General features: G+C 51.2%; 1 protein-coding gene across 1 annotated transcript; it reads right to left on the reverse strand.

Moving 5' to 3' along the window:
* Nucleotides 1-113: 113 nt before the first annotated feature.
* Nucleotides 114-23,188, reverse strand: LOC144247884 (serine protease 53-like). Its single transcript, XM_077789534.1, is given in 10 exon segments — nucleotides 114-180; nucleotides 546-1,109; nucleotides 3,251-3,318; nucleotides 3,321-3,400; nucleotides 6,212-6,440; nucleotides 9,460-9,626; nucleotides 15,627-15,844; nucleotides 17,063-17,122; nucleotides 19,888-20,056; nucleotides 23,161-23,188. Coding segments are annotated over 10 exon segments (1,650 nt in total).
* Nucleotides 23,189-23,420: the final 232 nt, after the last annotated feature.

Below are 23,420 nucleotides of genomic sequence, written 5' to 3' on the forward strand. Positions count from 1 at the left end.
AGGGGGCGGGGCCAGAGGGGGCGGGGCCAGCGGAGGGGGCGTGGCCTGAGGAGGGGGAGGGGCCAACGGAGGGGGCGGGGCCTGAGGGGGCGGGGCCAAGAGAGGGGGCGGGGTTAGGAGAGGGTGCGGGGCCTGAGGGGGCGGGGCTTGTAGAGGGGGCGGGGTCTGAGGGGGCGGGGCCTGGGGAGGGGGCGGGGTCTGAGGGGGCGGGGCCTAAAGAGGGCGCGGGGTCACGGGAAGAGGGGGCGTGGCCTGGAGAGGGGGCGGGGCCAAGAGAGGGGGCGGGGCCGGAGGGGGCGGGGGCAACGGAGGGGGCGGGGCCAAGAGAGGGGGCGGGGCCGGAGGAGGCGGGGCCTGGAGAAGGGGCGGGGCCTGAGCAGGGGGAGGGGCCTGAGGAGGGGGCGGGGCCATCGGAGGGGGCGGGGTTAGGGGATGGGCCGGAGCAGGGGGCGGGGGCTGAGGGGGCGGGGTCTGAGGGGGCGGGGTCAGGGGAGGGGGCGGGGTCTGGAGAAGGGGCGGGGTAAACGGAGGGGGCGGGGCCTAACGGGGCGGGGCCTGAGGAGGGGGCGGGGTCTGAAGGGGCGGGGGCTGGGGAGGAGGGGGCGGGGTGAGGGGAAGAGGGGGCGGGACCAAAGGAGAGGGAGGGGCCTGGGGAGGAGGGGGCGGGGCCTAAAGAGGGGGCGGGGTCAGATGAATGGGTGGGGTCGAAGGAGGGGGCGGGGCCAGAGGAGGGGGCGGGGTCATCAGAGGAGGGGGCGTGGTCATCGGGGGAGGGGGCGTGGCCATCAAGGGTGGGGGCGTGTCCATCAGGCGAGGGGGCGTGGCCATCGGGGGAGGGGGCGTGGTCATCGGGGGAGGGGGCGTGTCCATCGGGGGAGGGGGCGTGGCCATCGAGGGAGGGGGCGTGGCCATCAGGGGAGGGGGCGTGTCCATCGGGGGAGGGGGCGTGGCCATCGGGGGAGGGGGCGTGGCCATCAGGGGAGGGGGCGTGGCCATCGGGGGAGGGGGCGTGTCCATCGGGGCAGGGGGCGTGGCCATCGGGGCAGGGGGCGTGGCTTTCAGGCTCCGCCCCCCAGAGCTCCGCCTCCCAGGCCTCGGGGTCCTGAGCCCTGCGGGGGGAGAAATGGGGGAAAATCGGGGGAATTTGGGGAAATTGGGGAAATTTGGGCAATTTGGGAAAATTTGGGGGAAATTTGGGGAAATTTGGGCGATTTGGGGAAAATTTGGGGAAAATTTGGGGAAATTTGGGGAAAATTTGGGGAAATTTGGGCGATTTGGGGAAAATTTGGGGAAAATTTGGGGAAATTTGGGCAATTTGGGGAAAATTTCTGAGAGATTTGGGGAAATTTGGGGAAATTTGGGCAATTTGGGGAAAATTTGGGGAAAATTTGGGAAAATTTGGGGAAATTTGGGGAAATTTGGGCAATTTGGGGAAAATTTCTGAGAGATTTGGGGAAATTTGGGGAAATTTGGGCAATTTGGGGAAAATTTGGGGAAAATTTCTGGGAGATTTGGGGAAATTTGGGGAAAATTTGGGGAAATTTGGGCAATTTGGGGGAAATTTCTGAGAGATTTGGGGAAATTTGGGGGAAATTTGGGTGAATTTCAGAGATTTTGGGGTGAAATTTGGAAATTTGGGGAATTTTGGGGGAGTTTTGGGGGAATTTGGATAAAATTGGTCGAATTCTGGGGGAATTTGGGTGGATTCGGGGATTTTGGGGGAATTTCAGCCGATTTTGGGTGAATTTTGATAAATTTGGGTGAAATTTTGGGGGTTTTGGGTTAGTTCCCATTAGTAACCGTTAATTAACACTAATTAACATTAATTAGTGCTAATGACTCACCCGATGAAGCAGCTGGGGGCGGATTTGGGTTAATTTGGGTTAATTTGGGTTAATTTGGGCTAATTTTGGGCAGATTTTTGGGGTTTTTTGGTGAATTCTCGGGGTTTTCGGGTTAATTCCCGCTGATGAATATTAATGAATATTAATTAGCGCTAATGACTCACCCGATGAAGCAGCTGGGGGCGGATTTGGGGTTAATTTGGGTTTAATTTGGGGTTAATTTGGGTTAATTTGGGTCAATTTGGGCTAATTTGGGGCAGATTTTTGGGGTTTTTTGGTGAATTCTCGGGGTTTTCGGGTTAATTCCCGCTGATGAATATTAATGAATATTAATTAGCGCTAATGACTCACCCGATGAAGCAGCTGGGGGCGGATTTGGGTTAATTTGGGTTAATTTGGGCTAATTTTGGGCAGATTTTTGGGGTTTTTTGGTGAATTCTCGGGGTTTTCGGGTTAATTCCCGCTGATGAATATTAACGAATATTAATTAGCGCTAATGACTCACCCGATGAAGCAGCTGGGGGCGGATTTGGGTTAATTTGGGTGAATTTGGGTTAATTTGGGTTAAATTGGGTTAATTTGGGTTAATTTGGGTCAATTTGGGTCAATTTGGGTCAATTTTGGGCAGATTTTTGGGGTTTTTGGTGAATTCTCGGGGTTTTTGGGTTAATTCCCGCTGATGAATATTAATTACCGCTAATTAGCGCTAATGACTCACCCGATGAAGCAGCTGGGAGCGGATTTGGGGTTAATTTGGGTTAATTTGGGTTAATTTGGGCTAATTTTGGGCAGATTTTTGGGGTTTTTTGGTGAATTCTCGGGGTTTTCGGGTTAATTCCCGCTGATGAATATTAATGAATATTAATTAGCGCTAATGACTCACCCGATGAAGCAGCTGGGGGCGGATTTGGGTTAATTTGGGTTAATTTGAGTTAATTTGGGCTAATTTGAGCTAATTTGGGGCAGATTTTTGGGGATTTTTGGTGAATTCTCGGGGTTTTCGGGTTAATTCCCGCTGATGAACATTAATGAATATTAATTAGCGCTAATTAGCGCTAATGACTCACCCGATGAAGCAGCTGGGGGCGGATTTGGGTTAATTTGGGTTAATTTGGGCTAATTTGGGGCAGATTTTTGGGGTTTTTTTGGTGAATTCTCGGGTTTTTCGGGTTAATTCCCGCTGATGAATATTAACGAATATTAATTAGCGCTAATGACTCACCCGATGAAGCAGCTGAGGGCGGATTTGGGTCAATTTGGGCTAATTTGGGTGAATTTGGGCTAATTTGGGTCAATTTGGGCTAATTTGGGGCAGATTTTTGGGGATTTTTGGTGAATTCTCGGGGTTTTTGGGTTAATTCCCGCTGATGAATATTAATTACCGCTAATTAGCGCTAATGACTCACCCGATGAAGCAGCTGGCGGCCGTCAGGACCCAGCCCCCCCCCAGCAGGGCCCCCCCGCAGCGCCGCCCCTCCCCCCCCGCAGCGAGACCCCCCAGGGCCAGCGGGGGGGCGGGGGGAGGGGCAGGGGGGGACCCCCCGCCGTGCCGCAGCCTGGGGGGCAAAGGTCAGGGGGCAAAGGTCAGGGGTCAGGGGTCAGAGGGAGGGGTCAGGGGGAGGGGTGGGGCCATATTTGGGGATTTTGGGGGGATTTTTGGGATTTTTGGGGGATTTTTGGGGATTTTTGGGAGATTTTTGGGGGATTTTTGAGAGAATTTTGGGGATTTTGAGGATTTGGGGGATTTTGGGGGGATTTTGGGGAGATTTTTGGGGGATTTTTGGGATTTTTGAGGGGATTTTGGGGATTTTGGGAGATTTGGGGGATTTTGCGATATTTTGGGGATTTGGGGGGATTTTGGGGGGATTTTTGGAGATTTTTGGAGATTTTTGGGAGATTTTAGGGGGAATTTGGGGGATTTTTGGGGGATTTTGGGGAGATTTTGGGGATTTTTGAGGGGATTTTGGGGATTTTGGGAGATTTCGGGGGGAATTTGGGGGATTTGGGGGGATTTTGGGGGGATTTTTGGAGATTTTTGGGAGATTTTAGGGGGAATTTCGGGGATTTTTGGGGGATTTTTGGGAGATTTTGGAGATTTTGGGGGGATTTTGGGGGATTTTGGGGGGATTTGGGGGATTTTGGGGGATTTTTGAGGGGATTTTGGGAGATTTTGGGGGATTTTGGGGGATTTGGGGAGATTTTTGGGGGATTTTTGGGAGATTTTGGGGATTTTTGAGGGGATTTTGGGGATTTTGGGGGGATTTTGGGGATTTTTTTGGGGACTTTGTGGAGATTTTGGGGGATTTTGGGAGATTTTGGGGAGATTTTTGGGGATTTTTTGAGGGGATTTGGGGGATTTTGGGGGATTTTGGGGATTTTTGGGAGATTTTTGGGAGATTTTTGGGGGATTTTGGGAGATTTTTGGGGGATTTTGGGAGATTTTGGGGAGATTTTTGGGATTTTTGGGGGGATTTTTGGGGGGATTTTGGAGGGGATTTGGGGGATTTGGGGGGATTTTGGGGGATTTTTGGGGGATTTTTGGGGGATTTTGGGAGATTTCGGGGGGAATTTGGGGGATTTGGGGAGATTTTGGGGATTTTTTGGGGACTTTGGGGAGATTTTTTGAGATTTTGGGGATTTTTGAGGGGATTTGGGGGATTTTGGGGGGATTTTTGGGGATTTTCGGGGATTTTTGGGATTTTGGGGGGATTTTCGGGGATTTGGGGGATTACGGGAGATTTTTCGGGGATTTTGGGAGATTTTTGGGGGATTTTGGGGATTTTGGGAGATTTCGGGGGGAATTTGGGGGATTTTGGGGATTTTTTTGGGGGATTTTGGGAGATTTTGGAGATTTTTGGGGGATTTGGGGGATTTTTGGGGATTTTTGGGGTGGTTTTGAGTGATTTTGGGTAAATTTTATGTGATTTTAATGGTATTTTGGGTTATTTCAATGGGATTTTCACGGGGTTTTTTGGGAATTTCGGGAATTTCGGGGATTTCGGGGAGGGGTCTCACCGTAGCAGATCCTGATCTCCATGCCAGGTTTGGGGTGGAATTTTGGGGGGGTTTTAAGTGGATTTTATGGTATTTTAGGGTATTTTAATGGTATTTTGGGTTATTTCCATGGGATTTTCACAGGGTTTTTTGGGAATTTTGGGGATTTTCGGGGAGGGGTCTCACCGTAGCAGATCCCCACCTCCAGGTGGGAATTTTGGGGTAGAATGTTGAGGCAATTTTAGGTGGATTTTTGGGTTTTTTTGGGGTATTTTAATGGTATTTTGGGTTATTTCCATGGGATTTTCACGGGGTTTTTTGGGAATTTCGGGAATTTTGGGGATTTTCGGGGAGGGGTCTCACCGTAGCAGATCCTGATCTCCATGCCAGGTTTGGGGTGGAATTTTGGGGGGGTTTTAAGTGGATTTTATGGTATTTTGGGTAAATTTTATGTGATTTTAATGGTATTTTGGGTTATTTCCATGGGATTTTCACGGGGTTTTTTGGGAATTTCGGGAATTTTGGGGAGGGGTCTCACCGTAGCAGATCCCCAGCTCCAGGTGGGAATTTTGGGGTGGTTTTGAGTGATTTTGGGTAAATTTTATGTGATTTTAATGGTATTTTGGGTTATTTCAATGGGATTTTCACGGGGTTTTTTGGGAATTTCGGGAATTTCGGGGATTTCGGGGAGGGGTCTCACCGTAGCAGATGCCGATCTCCAGGTGGGAATTTTGGGGTGGTTTTGAGTGATTTTGGGTAAATTTTATGTGATTTTAATGGAATTTTGGGTTATTTCAATGGGATTTTCATGGGGTTTTTTGGGAATTTCGGGAATTTCAGGAATTTTTGGGGAGGGGTCTCACCGTAGCAGATCCTGATCTCCATGCCAGGTTTGGGGTGGAATTTTGGGGGGGTTTTAAGTGGATTTTATGGTATTTTGGGTAAATTTTATGTGATTTTAATGGTATTTTGGGTTATTTCCATGGGATTTTCACGGGGTTTTTTGGGAATTTCGGGGATTTTGGGGAGGGGTCTCACCGTAGCAGATCCCCACCTCCAGGTGGGAATTTTGGGGTAGAATTTTGGGGCAATTTTAGGTGGATTTTTGGGGTATTTTGGGGTATTTTAATGGTATTTTGGGTTATTTCCATGGGATTTTCACTGAGTTTTTTGGGAATTTCGGGGATTTTCGGGGAGGGGTCTCATCGTAGCAGATGCCCAGCTCCAGGTGGGAATTTTGGGGTAGAATTTTGGGGCAATTTTAGGTGGATTTTTGGGGTATTTTGGGGTATTTTAATGGTATTTTGGGTTATTTCCATGGGATTTTCACGGGGTTTTTTGGGAATTTCGGGGATTTTGGGGAGGGGTCTCACCGTAGCAGATGCCCAGCTCCAGGTGGGGGTCCGGGGGGGGTCCCGGCTCGGGGACGAAGGCGCTGGGGGGGAGGTGGCGCCGCAGCCAGCGCCCGTGGGCGCCCACCAGCCCCGTGGCCAGGGCGGGGCCGTTGGGCCGGGCGCACCCAAGGGCGAAGCTCAGCACCCCGAACTGCACCCAGCGCCCCCCCGGGCCGCCCCCGCAGGTCACCGCGCCCCCCGAGTCCGCCTGGGGGGGAAGGAAGAAATAATAAAGAAAAAAGCGTGAAAATCGGTGAAAAAATGGCGAAAATAGCTCGAAAAACGGCGATAAAATGGATGAAAAAAGGGTGAAAATGGACCAAGAAAAGGTGACAAAATGGCGGAAAAAATGGTGAAAATGGACCAAAAAATGGCAATAAAATGGCAGAAAAAAATGGTGAAAATAGCTCAAAAAACCGCAATAAAATGGCTGAAAAAATGGTGACAAAATGGCGGAAAGAATGGTGAAAATAGACCAAAAAACTGCGATAAAACGGCTGAAAAAATGGTGAAAATGGACCCAAAAAAATGTGACAAAATGGCAGAAAAAATGGTGAAAATAGACCAAAAAAATGGCGATAAAACGGCTGAAAAAAGGGCGAAAATGGACCAAGAAAAGGTGACAAAATGGCGGAAAAAATGGTGAAAATGGACCAAAAAATGGCAATAAAATGGCAGAAAAAAATGGCGAAAATAGCTCAAAAAACCACAATAAAATGGCTGAAAAAATGGTGACAAAATGGCGGAAAGAATGGTGAAAATAGACCAAAAAAATGGTGACAAAATGGCAGAAAAAATGGTGAAAATAGACCAAAAAACTGCGATAAAACGGCTGAAAAAATGGTGAAAATGGACCCCAAAAAATGTGACAAAATGGCAGAAAAAATGGTGAAAATAGACCAAAAAAACGGCGATAAAATGGCAGGAAAAAACGTGGGGAAATAGCCCAAAAAATGGCGAAAATAGACCAAAAAATGGTGATAAAATGGCAGAAAAAATGGTGAAAATAGACCCAAAAAAACCCCGAAAATATCTCAGGAAAACGCTTGGAAATAGCCTAAAAAAACCCCAAAAATATCCCAAAAAAAAAGTGAGGAAATAGCCCAAAAAACAGCGATAAAATGGCTGAAAAAACGGTGAAAATAGACCAAAAAACGGCAATAAAATGGCAGAAAACATGGTGAAAATAGACCAAAAAAATGTGATAAAATGGTAAAAAAAAGGGCAAAAATAGCCCAAAAAAATGTGACAAAATTGCAGAAAAACTGGTGAAAATACCTCAAAAAACCCGCGACAAAATAGCAAAAAAACAACCCCAAAAATAGCCCGAAAAAAACCCAAAAAGCCCCAAAAAAAAACCCCAAAAAATATCCCAAAAAAGCCATGAGGAAATAGCCCAAAAATCGCCCAAAATATCCCCAAAAAAATCCCAAAAAAACTGAGGAAATAGCCCCAAAAAAACCCACAAAAATATCCCAAAATAGTCCAAAAAAAACCCAAAAAATCCCAAAAAATCAAAAAAACCCCAAAATCCCAATTTAACCACCTGGGACCCCCGAGACCCCTCCCCAAATTCCCTGGCAGCTCCCGGGGCGCCCCAAAAATCCCCATTTTTCCCCCCAAAATCCCCATTTTACCCCCAAAAATCCCCATTTTATCCCCAAAAATCCCCATTTTTCCCCCAAAAATCCCCATTTTATCCCCAAAAATCCCCATTTTACACCCAAAATCCCCATTTTACACCCCCAAAAATCCCCATTTTTCCCCCAAAAAAATCCCCATTTAACTGCCAAAAATCCCCATTTTACCCCCAAAATCCCCATTTTACACCCCCAAAATCTCCATTTTACACCCCCAAAATCCCCATTTTTCCCCAAAAAATCCCCATTTTTTCCCCAAAAATCCCCATTTTACACCCCAAAAATCTCCATTTTACCCCCCAGGACACCCCCCGGACCCCCGAGACCCCTCCCCAAATTACCTGGCAGGCTCTGGAGCGCCCCCAGACCCATTTTACCCCCAAAAATCCCCATTTTATCCCCAAAAATCCCCATTTAACCGCCCAAAATCCCCATTTTTTCCCCCAAAATCCCCGTTTTTTCCCCCCGAATCCCCCCAGGACGCCCCCCGGGACCCCCGAGACCCCTCCCCAAATTCCCTGGCAGGCCCCACAGCGCCCCCAGACCCATTTTACCCCCAAAAATCCCAATTTTACCCCCAAAAATGCCCCAAAATCCCCATTTTACCCCCAAAAATCCCCATTTAACCGCCCAAAATCCCAATTTAACCCCTCAAAATCCCCATGTAACCCCCCAGGACGCCCCCCGGGACCCCCGGGACCCCTCCCCAAATTACCTGGCAGGACCCAGAGCGCCCCCAGACCCATTTTACCCCCAGAAATCCCAATTTAATGGCTGAAAATCCCCATTTTATCCCCAAAAATCCCCATTTTTTCCCCCAAAATCCCCGTTTTTTCCCCCCGAATCCCCCCAGGACGCCCCCTGGGACCCCCGGGACCCCTCCCCAAATTACCTGGCAGGCTCTGGAGCGCCCCCAGACCCATTTTACCCCCAAAAATCCCCATTTAACCCCCCAAAAATGCCCCAAAATCCCCATTTAACCGCCCAAAATCCCAATTTAACCCCTCAAAATCCCCATGTAACCCCCCAGGACACCCCCCGGACCCCCGAGACCCCTCCCCAAATTACCTGGCAGCTCCCGGGGCGCCCCCAGACCCATTTTACCCCCAAAAATCCCAATTTTACCCCCAAAAATGCCCCAAAATCCCCATTTTACCCCCCAAAATCCCCGTTTTTTCCCCCCGAATCCCCCCAGGACGCCCCCCGGGACCCCCGAGACCCCTCCCCAAATTCCCTGGCAGCTCCCGGGGCGCCCCCAGACCCATTTTACCCCCAAAAATCCCCATTTAATCCCCCAAAAATGCCCCAAAATCCCCATTTAACCGCCCAAAATCCCAATTTTACCCCCCAAAACCCCAATGTAACCCCCCAGGACGCCCCCCGGGACCCCCGAGACCCCTCCCCAAATTCCCTGGCAGGCTCTGGAGCGCCCCCAGACCCATTTTACCCCCAGAAATCCCAATTTAATGGCTGAAAATCCCCATTTTATCCCCAAAAATCCCCATTTTTTCCCCCAAAATCCCCGTTTTTTCCCCCCGAATCCCCCCAGGACGCCCCCGGGACCCCCGAGACCCCTCCCCAAATTACCTGGCAGGCCCCCCGGCCCCCCGCGGCCGCCCCGGCGCAGACCATGCCGGGCCGGGCGGGCCGGGCGAGGTCGCGGCGCCGCAGCTTCGAGTAGAGGCAGTTACAGGTGGGCGGCGAGAGCAGCGGCAGCGCCGCCTCCTGCAGCGGGGACCCCGCGGGCAGCGACACTGGGGAGGGGGGAACCGGCTGAGACCCCTCCCCAAATTGGGGTGAGACCCCTCCCCGAAAAAACCCCGAAATTTGGGGTGAAAATGCCAAAAAACGGGGTCAAAAATGATAAAAAATGGGGTGAGAGAGGCCAAAAATGGGGTTTGGGACCCTGAGATTGGGGAAAAAGACCCCAAAAATGGGGTGAGACCCCTCCCCGAATTGGGTGAGACCCCTCCCCAAATTGGGTGAGACCCCTCCCCGAAAAAAACCCGAAATTCGGGGAGAAAACGCCAAAAAACGGGGTCAAAAATGATAAAAAATGGGGCGAGAGAGACCAAAAATCCTGAAATTGGGGAAAGTGACCCCAAAAATGGGTGAGACCCCTCCCCAAATGGGGTGAGACCCCTACCCAAAAAAACCCCGAAATTCGGGGAGAAAACGCCAAAAAACGGGGTCAAAAATGATAAAAAATGGGGTGACAGAGACCAAAAATCCTGAAATTGGGGAAAGTGACCCCAAAAATGGGTGAGACCCCTCCCAAAATGGGGTGAGACCCCTACCCGAAAAAAAATCCGAAATTTGGGGAGAAAACGCCAAAAAATGGGGTTAAAAACGCTGAAAAATGGGGTGAGAGAGGCCAAAAATGGATTTATGGACCCAAAAATGGGTGAGACCCCTCCCCAAATTGGGGTGAGACCCCTCCCCGAAAAAACCCCGAAATTTGGGGAGAAAACCCAAAAAAACGGGGTTAAAAAAGATAAAAAATGGGGTGAGAGAGGCCAAAAGTGGATTTATGGACCCAAAATTGGGGTGAGACCCCTCCCCAAATTCGGGCCCCAAATTGGGGTGAGACCCCTCCCCAAATCGGGTGAGACCCCTCCCCGAAAAAAACCCCGAAATTCGGGGAGAAAATGCCAAAAAACGGGGTCAAAAATGATAAAAAATGGGGCGAGAGAGGCCAAAAATGGGGTTTGGGACCCTGAAATTGGGGAAAGAGACCCCAAAATTGGGGTGAGACCCCTCCCCGAAAAAACCCCAAAATTCGGGGAGAAAACGCCAAAAAACGGGGTCAAAAATGATAAAAAATGGGGCGAGAGAGACCAAAAATCCTGAAATTGGGGAAAGTGACCCCAAAAATGGGTGAGACCCCTCCCCAAATTGGGGTGAGACCCCTCCCCGAAAAAAACCCGAAATTCGGGGAGAAAACCACAAAAAACGGGGTCAAAAATGATAAAAAATGGGGCGAGAGAGACCAAAAATCCTGAAATTGGGGAAAGTGACCCCAAAAATGGGGTGAGACCCCTCCCCAAATGGGGTGAGACCCCTACCCGAAAAAAAATCTGAAATTTGGGGAGAAAACGCCAAAAAATGGGGTTAAAAACGCTGAAAAATGGGGTGAGAGAGGCCAAAAATGGATTTATGGACCCAAAAATGGGTGAGACCCCTCCCCAAATTGGGGTGAGACCCCTCCCCGAAAAAAACCCGAAATTCGGGGAGAAAACGCCAAAAAACGGGGTTAAAAATGATAAAAAATGGGGCGAGAGAGGCCAAAAATGGGGTTTGGGACCCTGAGATTGGGGAAAGAGACCCCAAAAATGGGGTGAGACCCCTCCCCAAATGGGGTGAGACCCCTACCCGAAAAAAAATACGAAATTTGGGGAGAAAACGCCAAAAAATGGGGTTAAAAACGCTGAAAAATGGGGTGAGAGAGACCAAAAATCCTGAAATTGGGGAAAGTGACCCCAAAAATGGGTGAGACCCCTCCCCAAATTGGGGTGAGACCCCTCCCCGAAAAAACCCGAAATTCGGGGAGAAAACCACAAAAAACGGGGTTAAAAATGATAAAAAATGGGGTGAGAGAGGCCAAAAATCCTGAAATTGGGGAAAGTGACCCCAAAAATGGGTGAGACCCCTCCCCAAATTGGGGTGAGACCCCTCCCCGAAAAAAACCCCGAAATTCGGGGAGAAAACGCCAAAAAATGGGGTTAAAAATGATAAAAAATGGGGCGAGAGAGGCCAAAAATGGCGCTATGGACCCAAAATTGGGGTGAGACCTCTCCCCAAATTCGGGCCCCAAATTGGGGTGAGACCCCTCCCCAAATTGGGTGAGACCCCTCCCCAAAAAAACCCGAAATTCAGGGAGAAAACCACAAAAAACGGGGTTAAAAATGATAAAAAATGGGGCGAGAGAGGCCAAAAATGGGGTTTGGGACCCTGAGATTGGGGAAAGAGACCCCAAAAATGGGGTGAGACCCCTCCCCGAATTGGGTGAGACCCCTCCCCAAATTGGGGTGAGACCCCTCCCCGAAAAAAACCCGAAATTCGGGGAGAAAACGCCAAAAAACGGGGTCAAAAATGATAAAAAATGGGGTGACAGAGACCAAAAATCCTGAAATTGGGGAAAGTGACCCCAAAAATGGGTGAGACCCCTCCCCAAATTGGGGTGAGACCCCTCCCCGAAAAAACCCGAAATTCGGGGAGAAAACGCCAAAAAACGGGGTCAAAAATGATAAAAAATGGGGTGAGAGAGGCCAAAAATCCTGAAATTGGGGAAAGTGACCCCAAAAATGGGTGAGACCCCTCCCCAAATGGGGTGAGACCCCTCCCCAAAAAAACCCGAAATTCGGGGAGAAAACGCCAAAAAATGGGGTTAAAAACGCTGAAAAATGGGGTGAGAGAGGCCAAAAATGGATTTATGGACCCAAAAATGGGTGAGACCCCTCCCCAAATTGGGGTGAGACCCCTCCCCAAAAAAACCCGAAATTCGGGGAGAAAACGCCAAAAAACGGGGTTAAAAATGATAAAAAATGGGGTGAGAGAGGCCAAAAATGGGGTTTGGGACCCTGAGATTGGGGAAAAAGACCCCAAAAATGGGGTGAGACCCCTCCCCGAATTGGGTGAGACCCCTCCCCAAATTGGGTGAGACCCCTCCCCGAAAAAACCCCGAAATTCGGGGAGAAAACGCCAAAAAACGGGGTCAAAAATGATAAAAAATGGGGTGACAGAGACCAAAAATCCTGAAATTGGGGAAAGTGACCCCAAAAATGGGGTGAGACCCCACCCCGAATTGGGGTGAGACCCCTACCCGAAAAAAAATCCGAAATTTGGGGAGAAAACGCCAAAAAATGGGGTTAAAAACGCTGAAAAATGGGGTGAGAGAGGCCAAAAATGGATTTATGGACCCAAAAATGGGTGAGACCCCTCCCCAAATTGGGTGAGACCCCTCCCCAAAAAAAATCCCGAAATTTGGGGAGAAAACCACAAAAAACGGGGTTAAAAATGATAAAAAATGGGGTGAAAGAGGCCAAAAATGGATTTATGGACCCAAAAATGGGTGAGACCCCTCCCCAAATCGGGTGAGACCCCTCCCCGAAAAAAAACCCCGAAATTCGGGGAGAAAACGCCAAAAAACGCGGTTAAAAATGATAAAAAATGGGGCGAGAGAGGCCAAAAATGGGGTTTGGGACCCTGAGATTGGGGAAAGAGACCCCAAAAATGGGGTGAGACCCCTCCCCGAAAAAACCCCGAAATTCGGGGAGAAAACGCCAAAAAACGGGGTCAAAAATGATAAAAAATGGGGTGAGAGAGGCCAAAAATCCTGAAATTGGGGAAAGTGACCCCAAAAATGGGGTGAGACCCCTCCCCAATTTGGGGTGAGACCCCTCCCCGAAAAAAACCCAAAATTTGGGGAGAAAACCCCAAAAAACGGCGTTTAAAACGCTGAAAAATGGGGTGAGAGGGACCAAAACCGCCGAATTTCCCCATTTTCAGGTTTTTCACAACGAATTTCCGCATTTTTGGGCTTTCCATGCTGAATTTTCCCATTTTCATGCTGAATTTCCCCGTTTCCACCCCAAACTCCCCCATTTTTGGGTTTCCCACCCTGAATTTCCCCATTTCCAGGTTTCCCACCCCAAATTTCCCCATTTCCAGGTTTCCCACGCCGAATTTCCCCATTTCCACACTGAATTTCCCCATTTTTGGGTTTTTCATGCCGAATTTCCCCATTTCCACCCCGAATTCCCCCATTTCCAGGTTTCCCACCCCGAACTTCCCCATTTCCAGGTTTCCCACCTCGATTTTCCCCATTTCCAGGTTTCCCACGCCGATTTTCCCCATTTCCACACTGAATTTCCCCATTTTTGGGTTTTTCATGCCGAATTCCCCCATTTCCACCCCGAATTTCCCCATTTCCACCCCGAATTCCCCCATTTCCCCGTTCCCACGCCGAGCTCCCCTGTTCTCACGCCAAATTTCCCCATTTCCACACTGAATTTCCCCATTTTTGGGTTTTTCATGCCGAATTCCCCCATTTCCACCCCCAACTCCCCCATTTCCCCGTTCCCACGCCAAGCTCCCCTGTTCTCACGCCAAATTTCCCCATTTCCACCCCGAACTCCCCCATTTCCAGGTTTCCCACGCCGAATTTCCCCATTTCCACGCCGAATTTCCCCATTTTTGGGTTTTTCATGCCGAATTTCCCCATTTCCACCCCGAATTCCCCCATTTCCCCGTTCCCACGCCGAGCTCCCCTGTTCTCACGCCGAATTTCCCCATTTCCACCCCGAACTCCCCCGTTTCCAGGTTTCCCACCCCGAACTCCCCCATTTCCAGGTTTCCCACGCCGAATTTCCCCATTTCCACACCGAATTTCCCCATTTTTGGGTTTTTCATGCCGAATTCCCCCATTTCCACCCCGAATTTCCCCATTTCCACCCCGAATTCCCCCATTTCCCCGTTCCCACGCCGAGCTCCCCTGTTCTCACGCCAAATTTCCCCATTTCCACACTGAATTTCCCCATTTTTGGGTTTTTCATGCCGAATTCCCCCATTTCCACCCCCAACTCCCCCATTTCCCCGTTCCCACGCCAAGCTCCCCTGTTCTCACGCCAAATTTCCCCATTTCCACCCCGAACTCCCCCATTTCCAGGTTTCCCACGCCGAATTTCCCCATTTCCACGCCGAATTTCCCCATTTTTGGGTTTTTCATGCCGAATTTCCCCATTTCCACCCCGAATTCCCCCATTTCCCCGTTCCCACGCCGAGCTCCCCTGTTCTCACGCCGAATTTCCCCATTTCCACCCCGAACTCCCCCGTTTCCAGGTTTCCCACCCCGAACTCCCCCATTTCCAGGTTTCCCACGCCGAATTTCCCCATTTCCACACCGAATTTCCCCATTTTTGGGTTTTTCATGCCGAATTCCCCCATTTCCAGGTTTCCCACGCCAAATTTCCCCATTTCCACGCCGAATTTCCCCATTTTTGGGTTTTTCATGCCGAATTCCCCCATTTCCCCGTTCTCCCCGCCGAGCTCCCCTGTTCTCACGCCAAATTTCCCCATTTCCACCCCGAACTTCCCCATTTCCAGGTTTCCCACCCCGAACTCCCCTGTTCCCATGCCGAATTCCCCCATTTCCACACTGAATTTCCCCATTTTTGGGTTTTTCATGCCGAATTTCCCCATTTCCACCCCCAACTCCCCATTTCCCCGTTCCCACGCCGAGCTCCCCTGTTCTCACGCCAAATTTCCCCATTTCCACCCCGAACTCCCCCATTTCCAGGTTTCCCACCCCGAACTCCCCCATTTCCAGGTTTCCCACGCCGAATTTCCCCATTTCCACGCCGAATTTCCCCATTTTTGGGTTTTTCATGCCGAATTTCCCCATTTCCACCCCGAATTCCCCCATTTCCCCGTTCCCACGCCGAGCTCCCCTGTTCTCACGCCGAATTTCCCCATTTCCAGGTTTCCCACGCCGAATTTCCCCATTTCCACACCGAATTTCCCCATTTTTGGGTTTTTCATGCCGAATTCCCCCATTTCCCCGTTCCCCCGCCGAGCTCCCCTGTTCTCACGCCATATTTCCCCATTTCCACACCGAATTTCCCCATTTTTGGGTTTTTCATGCCGAACTCCCCCATTTCCACGCCGAATTTCCCCATTTTTGGGTTTTTCATGCCGAATTCCCCCATTTCCAGGTTTCCCCCGCCGAGCTCCCCTGTTCTCACGCCATCTCTCACCGTTCTCGGCCACGTGGCCCCAGCCGCTGACCCAGCAGCGGCGGCCGAAGGGCGGCGGCCGGCGCGGCCCGGGCAGGCACACGGGCCCCACGCGCGGCCCCAGCGCCGCCGGCCGCCGCAGCCGCAGCAGCGCCAGGTCGTGGCCGCCCCGCACGCCGCGGAAGCGCGGGTGCAGCAGCAGCTCGGCCACCGGCAGCTCCTGGCCGCCGTCGGGGTCACTCGGGTGGTCACTCCGACGGTCGTCCCTGTGGTCATTCCGGTGGTTAGCCTTGTGGTTGTTTTCATGGTCATGCCCGTGGTCAACCCTGTGGTCACTCCCATGGTCATTCTGGTGGTCACTCTAATGGTCATCCCTGTGGTCACTCTCATGGTCATTCTGGTGGTCAACCCTGTGGTCACTCCTGTGGTCACTCCTGTGGTCACTCTAATGGTCATCCCTGTGGTCACTCCTGTGGTCATCCCCGTGGTCATCCCTGTGGTCATCCCTGTGGTCACTCCTGTGGTCATCCCCGTGGTCATCCCTGTGGTCAACCCTGTGGTCACTCCTGTGGTCATTCCCATGGTCATTTTGGTGGTCAACCCTGTGGTCACTCTCATGGTCATTCTGGTGGTCATTCTAATGGTCATCCCTGTGGTTCACTCTAATGGTCATCCCCATGGTCACTCCTGTGGTCATCCCTGTGGTCATCCCTGTGGTCACTCCTGCGGTCACTCTAATGGTCATCCCCGTGGTCAACCCCGTGGTCAACCCTGTGGTCACTCCTGTGGTCATTCTGGTGGTCACTCCAGCGGTCACTCCGGCGGTCGTCCCTGGGGTCGTTCTGGTTGTTAGCCTTGTGGTTGTTTTCATGGTCATGCCCGTGGTCAACCCTGTGGTCACTCCCATGGTCATTCTGGTGGTCACTCTAATGGTCATCCCTGTGGTCATTCCCATGGTCATTCTGGTGGTCATCCCTGTGGTCACTCCTGTGGTCATCCCTGTGGTCAACCCTGTGGTCATCCCTGTGGTCACTCCCATGGTCATTCTGGTGGTCATCCCCATGGTCAACCCTGTGGTCACTCCCATGGTCATTCTGGTGGTCACTCCTGTGGTCATCCCTGTGGTCACTCCTGTGGTCATTCCGGTGGTCACTCCCATGGTCACTCTCATGTCCTTCCCTTGTCCATACCAGTGTCCATCGTGGTGGTCACTCGGGTGGTCAGTGGGGTGGTCAGTGGGGTGGTCAGTGGGGTGGTCACTCGGGTGGTCACTCGGGTGGTCACTCCGGTGGTCACTCCCGTGGTCACTCCCGTGGTCACTCCCGTGGTCACTCTCGTGGTCACTCGGGTGGTCACTCGGGTGGTCACTCGGGTGGTCACTCCCGTGGTCACTCGGGTGGTCAGTGGGGCGGTCACTCCCGTGGTCACTCCCGTGGTCACTCTCGTGGTCACTCTGCAGCCGCAGCCGGCCCAGCACCGCTCGCCACTCGGCCAGAGGGGCCCGGAGCCCCCCGGGGCTGCGGAAAATCGGCAAAACCACCCAAAATCACCCAAAATCAGCCAAAATGACCCAAAATCAGGAAAATTCAACCCAAAATCACCCAAAATCAGCCAAAATGACCCAAAATCGGCAAAATTCATCCCAAAATCACCCAAAATCACCCAAAATCAGCCAAAATGACCCAAAATCGGCAAAATTCAACCCAAAATCACCCAAAATCACCCAAAATCAGCCAAAATCACCCAAAATCAGCCAAAATGACCCAAAATCAGGAAAATTCAACCCAAAATCACCCAAAATCAGCCAAAATGACCCAAAATCGGGAAAATTCAACCCAAAATCACCCAAAATCACCCAAAATCAGCCAAAATGACCCAAAATCAGGAAAATTCAACCCAAAATCACCCAAAATCAGCCAAAATGACCCAAAATCGGGAAAATTCAACCCAAAATCACCCAAAATCAGCCAAAATGACCCAAAATCGGGAAAATTCAACCCAAAATCACCCAAAATCAGCCAAAATTACCCAAAATGACCCCAAATCAGCCAAAATCAGCCAAAATCAGCCAAAATCGGCAAAATTCACCCAAAATCAGCCAAAATCAGCCAAAATCAGCAAAATTCACCCAAAATCACCCAAAATCACCCAAAATCACCCAAAATTACCCAAAATCGGGAAAATTCAACCCAAAATCAGCCAAAATGACCCCAAATCAGCCAAAATGACCCAAAATGACCCCAAATCAGCCAAAATCACCCAAAATCAGCCAAAATCAGCCAAAATCGGCAAAATTCACCCAAAATCAGCCAAAATCACCCAAAATCCACCAAAATGCAACCAAAATCAGCCAAAATTCACCCAAAATCACCCAAAATCACCTAAAATGACCCAAAATCATCCAAAATTCACCACAAATTGTCCCAAACCATCCAAATCATCCAAAATAATCCAAAATCACCCAAAATCGCCCAAAATTCACCCAAAATTATCAAAAATTGGTCAGAATTATCCTAAATTATCCAAAATCACCCAAAATGACCCAAAATTATCAAAAATTGGTCAAAATTATCCAAAATTGTCCAAATTCACCCAAAGTTATCCCTAATTACCCAAAATTCACCCGAAATTGCCCAAATTCACCCCATATGATCCAAATTTAACCAAAATTATCCCAAAATTCCCCAAAATGATCCCAAAATTACTCAAAATAATTAAAAATCATCCAAAATTCGCACAAAACCTCCCAAAATTGTCCAAAATCCCCCAAACCCCCCCAAAACCATCCCTTAGAATCCCCAAAAACTCCCCCAAATCTCCCCAAAACAACCCCAAATCCCACAAAATGACCCAAATCCCCCGAAATGCCCCAAAATCGCAGGAATTCACCCAAATCTCACCCCTGGAAGCAGTGGGCGGCGCTCAGCACCCACTGGGTGCTCACCAGGGTGCCCCCGCAGCGGTGTCGCCCATGAACCCCAAATCCCCCCGAATTCACCCCAAACCCCCCAAAACGACTCAAAATCCCCCGAAATGCCCCAAAATCGCGGGAATTCACCCCAAATCTCACCCCTGGAAGCAGTGGGCGGCGCTCAGCACCCACTGGGTGCTCACCAGGGTGCCCCCGCAGCGGTGCCGCCCATGAACCCCAAATCCCCCCGAATTCGCCCCAAAATCCCCCAAATTCACCCCAAATCCCCCGAAATGACCCAAAATCGCCGGAATTCACCCCAAATCTCACCCCTGGAAGCAGTGGGCGGCGCTCAGCACCCACTGGGTGCTCACCAGGGTGCCCCCGCAGCGGTGTCGCCCATGAACCCCAAATCCCCCGAATTCACCCCAAACCCCCCAAAACGACCCAAAATCCCCCGAAATGCCCCAAAATCGCGGGAATTCACCCCAAATCTCACCCCTGGAAGCAGTGGGCGGCGCTCAGCACCCACTGGGTGCTCACCAGGGTGCCCCCGCAGCGGCACTACCCATGAACCCCAAATCCCCCCGAATTCACCCCAAATCCCCCGAATTCACCCAAAATCGCCCAAAATGCCCCAAAATCGCGGGAATTCACCCCAAATCTCACCCCTGGAAGCAGTGGGCGGCGCTCAGCACCCACTGGGTGCTCACCAGGGTGCCCCCGCAGCGGTGTCGCCCATGAACCCCAAAATCCCCCCGAATTCACCCCAAATCCCCCAAATTCACCCAAAATCGCCCAAAATGCCCCAAAATCGCGGGAATTCACCCCAAATCTCACCCCTGGAAGCAGTGGGCGGCGCTCAGCACCCACTGGGTGCTCACCAGGGTGCCCCCGCAGCGGCGCCGCCCATGAACCCCAAATCCCCCCGAATTCGCCCCAAAATCCCCCAAATTCACCCCAAATCCCCCAAAACGACCCAAAATCACCCAAAATGACCCAAAATCGCGGGAATTCACCCCAAATCTCACCCCTGGAAGCAGTGGGCGGCGCTCAGCACCCACTGGGTGCTCACCAGGGTGCCCCCGCAGCGGCGCCACCCAGGGACCCCAAAATCCCCCGAATTCACCCCAAATCCCCCGAATTCACCCGAAATCGCCCAAAATGCCCCAAAATCGCGGGAATTCACCCCAAATCTCACCCCTGGAAGCAGTGGGCGGCGCTCAGCACCCACTGGGTGCTCACCAGGGTGCCCCCGCAGCGGTGTCGCCCATGAACCCCAAATCCCCCCGAATTCACCCGAAATCCCCCAAAATGCCCCAAAATCGCCCGAAATGCCCCAAAATCGCGGGAATTCACCCCAAATCTCACCCCTGGAAGCAGTGGGCGGCGCTCAGCACCCACTGGGTGCTCACCAGGGTGCCCCCGCAGCGGTGTCGCCCCCGCAGCTGCAGCGACACCGCCCAGGGCCACCGGCCCGGCCCGGCCGCGGCGCCGCCGACCACGCGGGCCCGGGAGCGCGACAGCCCGCAGGCCGCCCCTGGGAATGGGAATTTGGGGTGAAATCCGGCGATTTTGGGTCATCCGGGGTCGTTTTTGGGGGGTTTGGGGTCGTTTTTGGGGGTTTTGGGGGCGGTTTTTGGGGTAATTTCTGGGGGGGTTTGGGGTCTTTAGGGTGGGGTTTGGGGCGCTTCAGGGGGGATTTAGAGAGATTTTGGGGTGAAATTCGGGGATTTTGGGGTGAAATTTGGGGATTTTGGGGTGAAATTTGGGGATTTTGGGTCATCCGGGGTCGTTTTTGGGGGTTTTGGGGGCGTTTTTTGGGGTAATTTCTGGGGGGATTTGGGGTCTTTAGGGTGGGGTTTGGGGCGCTTCAGGGGGGATTTAGGGAGATTTTGGGGTGAAATTCGGGGATTTTGGGGTGAAATTCGGGGATTTTGGGTCATTTGGGGTCGTTTTTGGGGGGTTTGGGGTCGTTTTTGGGGGATTTGGGGTCGGTTTTTGGGGTCGTTTCTGGGGGGGTTGGAGACGTTTCAGGGGGGATTTGGGGTTTTTAGGGTGGGGTTTTGGGGTGATTCAGGGGGGATTTGGGGAGATTTTGGGGTGAAATTCGGGGATTTTGGGGTGAAATTCGGCGATTTTGGGTCATTTGGGGTCGTTTTTGGGGGGTTTGGGATATTTCGGGGGGGATTTGGGGTTGGTTTTTGGGGTCGTTTCTGGGGGGTTTGGAGCCGTTTCTGGGGGGGTTTGAGGTTTTTAGGGTGGGGGTTTGGGGTGCTTCAGGGGGGATTTAGGGAGATTTTGGGGTGAAATTTGGGGATTTTGGGGTGAAATTCGGCGATTTTGGGGTGAAATTCGGCGATTTTGGGTCATTTGGGGTCGTTTTTAGGGGTTTTGGGGTTGGTTTTTGGGGTCATTTCTGGGGGGGTTGGAGACGTTTCAGGAGGAATTTGGGGTTTTTAGGGTGGGGTTTTGGGGCGCTTCAGGGGGGATTTAGAGAGATTTTGGGGTGAAATTCGGGTATTTTGGGGTGAAATTCGGGGATTTTGGGGTGAAATTTGGGGATTTTGGGTCATTTGGGATCGTTTTTGGGGGATTTGGGGTCGGTTTTTGGGGTCGTTCCTGGGGGGGGTTTGGAGCCGTTTCTGGGGGGTTTGGGGTCTTTAGGGTGGATCTGGGGGAGGTTTGGGGTGAAATTTGGGCATTTTGGGGTGAAATTCGGCGATTTTGGGGTGAAATTTGGGGATTTTGGGGTGAAATTTGGGGATTTTGGGTCATTTGGGGTTTTTTAGGGGGGATTTTGGGGGGATTTTGGGGGATTTTGGGGGGATTTTGGGGTCTTTCAGGGGGAATTTGGGAGATGTTTGGGATGAGATTTAGGGGATTTGGGGTTTTTAGGGTGGGGTTTTGGGGCGCTTCAGGGGGATTTAGGGAGATTTTGGGGTGAAATTTGGGGATTTTGGGTCATTTGGGGTCGTTTTTGGGCGGTTTGGGGTATTTTGGGGGGGATTTGGGGTCGTTTTTTGGGGTCGTTTCTGGGGGGGTTGGAGACGTTTCAGGAGGAATTTGGGGTTTTTAGGGTGGGGTTTTGGGGCGCTTCAGGGGGGATTTAGGGAGATTTTGGGGTGAAATTTTGGGATTTTGGGGTGAAATTCGGGGATTTTGGGGTGAAATTTGGGGATTTTGGGTCATTTGGGGTCGTTTTTGGGGGATTTGGGGTCGGTTTTTGGGGTCGTTCCTGGGGGGGGTTTGGAGCTGTTTCTGGGGGGGTTTGGGGTCTTTAGGGTGGATCTGGGGGAGGTTTGGGGTGAAATTTGGGGATTTTGGGGTGAAATTCGGCGATTTTGGGGTGAAATTTGGGGATTTTGGGGTGAAATTTGGGGATTTTGGGTCATTTGGGATCGTTTTTGGGGGGTTTGGGGTCGTTTTTGGGGGATTTGGGGGCGTTTTTTGGGGTAAATTCTGGGGGGTTTGGAGCCGTTTCTGGGGGGATTTGGGGTTTTTAGGGTGGGGTTTGGGGTGATTCAGGGGGGATTTAGAGAGATTTTGGGGTGAAATTCGGGGATTTTGGGTCATTTGGGTTCGTTTTTAGGGGGTTTGGGGTCGTTTTTGGGGGATTTGGGGTCGGTTTTTGGGGTCGTTTCTGGGTGGGTTTGGGGTTTTTAGGGTGGGGTTTGGGTCGCTTCAAGGGGGATTTAGAGAGATTTTGGGGTGAAATTCGGGGATTTTGGGGTGAAATTTGGGGATTTTGGGGTGAAATTCGGCGATTTTGGGTCATTTGGGGTCGTTTTTAGGGGTTTTGGGGTTGGTTTTTGGGGTCGTTTCTGGGGGGGTTTGGAGCCGTTTCAGGGGGATTTGGGGTTTTTAGGGTGGGGTTTTGGGGTGATTCAGGGGGGATTTAGAGAGATTTTGGGGTGAAATTCGGGGATTTTGGGTCATTTGGGGTCGTTTTTGGGCGGTTTGGGGTATTTCGGGGGGGATTTTGGGGTCTTTCACGGGGAATTTTGGAGATGTTTGGGATGAGATTTGGGGGATTTGGGCTCTTTAGGGTGGATCTGGGGGAGGTTTGGGGTGAATTTGGGGGATTTTGGGGTGAAATTCGGGGATTTTGGGTCATTTGGGGGGATTTTGGGGTCTTTGGGGGTGATTTTGGGGGGATTTGGGGGAGATTTCAGAGGGGATTTAGGCGAGATTTGGGGTAATTTTGGGGGAATTTGGGATAATTTTTGGGGATTTGGGATAATTTTTGGGGGATTTGGGATCATTTTGGGGGATTTGGGATAATTTTGGGGGGATTTGGGATAATTTTGGGGGATTTGGGATAATTTTGGGGGATTTGGGATAATTTTTTGGGGTCATTTGGGAGGAATTTTTGGGGATTTAAGGGGAGATTTGGGATAATTTTTGGGGGATTTTGGGGTCTTTAGGGTGGATTTTGGGGGATTTTGGGGGATTTTTGGGTGGATTTTGGGGGATTTTGGGGGATTTTTGGGTGGATTTTGGGGGATTTTGGGTCTTTTGGGTTGGATTTTGGGGGATTTTGGGGGATTTTTGGGTGGATTTTGGGGTGTTTCAGGAAGGATTCGGGGGAGATTTGAAATTTTGGGCTGAATTTCGGGGTTTTTGGGGCCCCGTCGGCTCCACTTCCCGTTTTCGGGGCTCCAGTTCCCATTTTTGGGGTTCCCCTCCCCCTTTTTGGGGCCCCCCGCGGTTTTTGGGGCCCCTCCCCCCCCAACCCCCAAAATTGGGGTGGGGGAGGGGCCGGCGCCATTTTTGGGGTCCCCAAATCCCAATTTTGGGATTTTTGTCCCAATTTTGGGGCTTTTTTTCCCAATTTTTGGCATTTTTTTCCCAATTTTTGGGGCTTTTCCCCCCAATTTAGGGGATTTTTTCCCAGTTTTTGG

This window comes from Lonchura striata, chromosome 35 (genome assembly GCF_046129695.1).
Source record: "Lonchura striata isolate bLonStr1 chromosome 35, bLonStr1.mat, whole genome shotgun sequence".
In the NCBI taxonomy this organism is placed as follows: Eukaryota; Metazoa; Chordata; class Aves; order Passeriformes; family Estrildidae; genus Lonchura; species Lonchura striata.